The following is a 3,060-nucleotide window of genomic DNA, read 5'->3' on the forward strand; positions in this document are numbered from 1 at the left end:
TTTCTTTTCTCGAAAAAGGCTGCACTTATTCTGCCTTGTGTTAGCGCTGAAAATTTTTCATTTTCTTTTCGCAGTTGTAAAAGGGCGTCGTGTTCTTTTCTCAGCAGGTTGCGCTCTGCTCCGGCAAAAGTGGTGCCTTTTCTGCCTTCAAATAAATGTGCGGGGGAGAGTTGCACGCTTGATTTTCAATATACGCTTGTCTGAGGAATCCCTGGACCTTCTGAGTACGTACTTTCCGGGCACCAATAGGATCCTTCAGACCTTACAAATCTGCGGGTCCAGACAGTGTTTCGCCGATTCAGATACAGCAATCTCTGGAGATAAGCTCAGACTGGCTGTATGCTCTTTTCAACAGAGTCCTCACTCTCAACTACATTCCAGAGACTTGGCAAAGGTCGAGGGTTATTTTCATTCCCAAGGCAGGAAGAACATTCCACACAAACCCAGAGGATTTTAGTCCTGTTATCCTATCAACCTTCCAGCTCAAGATAATGGAGCGACTGACTGAATTTGTCTTCAGGAAATCAGTTGCAAACAAACTTATGGTATCGCAGCATGCCTATATGAAAGGAAGGTACACCGAAACAGCGCTGCAATAACATCAGCTCTAACGGGTATGGGCATCGGAATACTGGTAGTGGTGGCCATGTCTCGGCAAGAAATCTACAATTGAAGCACTTGAAAATATGCAAAGAAGTGCGATGGTATGCATCTGTGAGGCGCTATCCAGAATTCCATCGGAGGCAATGTGCGTCAAATACGGGTGAAAAACGGGCTGGCTTATCTGCATAAACGGCCTTTATTTGCATTAACTCATGCAATATCTTCTTTCAAATATGGATAAGCAGTCGAACAAATGCAACTGGACAAGAAAATTTCGTGCATTTGTGGTTGCGCTTACTGAATTTTCCGATTTCATACTGGCAACGCTGTCGATGCAAATCGGTCGTAGAGATCTTTCGCAATTCTGGCGGAGCNTTTGCAACGCGCAGCAGACGCGCAGGCGCGCTGACGTTGAGGCGATCTGAGGAGTTGCCCTGACGGAGCAAGTGATTTTTTTTAAATCAACTAATTGATGGACTGCTTTAAAACAAATGCAATGAGTAAATGTTTCGAATTTCGATACTTTTTATGCTCGACCCTATTAAACTGGCATTTCAGGGTACTATCGTAAGGGAAATTTGAAAGTTAGGGGAGGGGGGCGCTCGAGCACCGCCCTGCCCCTACCTGGCTACGCCCATGGCCATGAGTGCCATGTTCAAATCTCATTAGGCGAATCATTTAGTTTCGGGTTTTCTTAATTATGAAAAAGCATCTGTGAAGTGCAGAACGAAAGCGAATTAAAACGACTTACCTTAAAGTTTGTTTAATCCAAATGCATTTTAAATTAGTTGAAAATACATGCAGGAAAAGGTAATTGACTTCTTCCTAGGACATCGCCATGTTAAATAAATGAGTTCGTTGCAGGTAAAATAGTGAGAATTTCAATTAGTTATCATTGAAAATAAAGTAGTTTATAAATTACTTTTAAATTAATAAAGTTTCCTGCAGGGTAACAACCAAAATATGCAAACAAGTTAATGTACATAAATAAACTGCGCTTAGGTAGGTGTCGAAAAACGTGACAACATAACTAAAAATAGACAAAAATCGAGAAGTTGTTAGCTAAGCGCTTTTAGCCATGAGTCAGGCTTGTCATAATTTGAGATGTACGTATGTATGTATGCATGTATGTATATCGTTGGAAGTTATGTTCCATGAGGAATCACACGTCATAATTACGCTGCTTAGCTCGTGCGCCAATTGACAAAAACAACAATTTTATACAAAACAACCGCCCCTGCGTTTACGACCGCGCGCTGTACCGTGGTGCCGAGATTTTCAACTTATATGGCGAAACGGTCGACAACTTGGTGGGATGTTGGAAACAAACGAATTACGAACGAAGCAAAAACAGAGCACGGCTTGGTGTGGGCGAAGGCAACTAGAGACAGCCAAGGCAAGGCAATATCAATTTGCGGAGTGCCATAATATATTTTAATAAAAAACAATTAAATGCTGGTCGAACAACTTTCACAGCGATTTCGTATTTTAAAATAGGTAAACTGCGTGTTTTCCACAGTAAGCTCTTAGAAAGCAAGCAGTAGACATAGCTCGTAAAACGTGCGCGCTTAAAGAAATATAATAACGATAAAATAACAACAGGTCTATCTCCAATTAGAAGATTTAAAAAAAAGGATACATAAATTTAAATTGTAAACCTCTATATTCATAAATATACATACATATATAACCAAATCATACAAACATAAAAATGCCTTTGACGAAGAAGAGCGAATATATACCCATCAAATGTGAAGGTTGGAATGGCAAATTTGTGTACGGAAACGGTGCTGCGAACAATGTTTCCAAAGTACGACGTCACAATCAGAATGTTACCGACACATCGAATTTCTATGGCTGCAACCATGAGCCGATTATCCTGCCGGTCAGTTGGGATGGTACATTTGCAAAGAGTGGAGAGACACGTATTCAACCCGAACGCAATCACTCCGATGACTCTGAATACTTTCAATATAATAGGGAACCCACAGTGCTGCCCACACAATGGAATGGTGAATTTCAGCTCGATCCCAATGATATACGCATCAAACCAGAGCGTAACTTCTCAGACGCGCGTGACTATGCGGAGGCAATCCGCTTCAAGCCAATCAGTTAAACGACATCTTGGTATTATGGGAGCTAGCGGAAAATATTCGAGCTCAGCATTGAAACTGTTTTAAGTTTTACTAATCACACGTTTTTCAATAATTTCAACTACACGCAAAATCGCACAAGTGCTGACTGATTTAGTGAGCCAAATTCATGCATAAGCCATAAATGGTGAAGCTAAAATCTATACTTTTGTGCACTCTTAAGATGTACTCGTATTTACTTACATATGTATATTTAGTGCAGAAAATTAATTTTTTTAAAATTATGTATTGTGATTATATTTGTATGTAGTAGTATTGATGTCAAGAGAAATAAATGGACTAACTTTGTTGAGTACTTAAACAA

The 3,060-nt window shown here is 40.2% G+C and overlaps 1 protein-coding gene across 1 annotated transcript; it reads left to right on the forward strand.

Annotated features, from left to right (window-relative positions):
* Positions 1-2,124: 2,124 nt before the first annotated feature.
* Positions 2,125-3,002, forward strand: LOC108354671 (uncharacterized). The gene has a single exon (XM_017605847.1). It carries the CDS (start codon positions 2,315-2,317, stop codon positions 2,717-2,719), a length of 405 nt encoding a protein of 134 aa, XP_017461336.1. The 5' UTR covers positions 2,125-2,314; the 3' UTR covers positions 2,720-3,002.
* Positions 3,003-3,060: the final 58 nt, after the last annotated feature.

Source organism: Rhagoletis zephyria, unplaced genomic scaffold (genome assembly GCF_001687245.7).
Source record: "Rhagoletis zephyria isolate East Lansing unplaced genomic scaffold, Rhagoletis_zephyria_1.1 Rzeph_scaffold_38136, whole genome shotgun sequence".
Taxonomy (NCBI): Eukaryota; Metazoa; Arthropoda; class Insecta; order Diptera; family Tephritidae; genus Rhagoletis; species Rhagoletis zephyria.

Excerpts from the sequence above, each read along its gene's own strand:
- LOC108354671 (XM_017605847.1), top strand. The coding sequence starts at position 2,315 with ATGCCTTTGACGAAGAAGAGCGAATATATACCCATCAAATGTGAAGGT.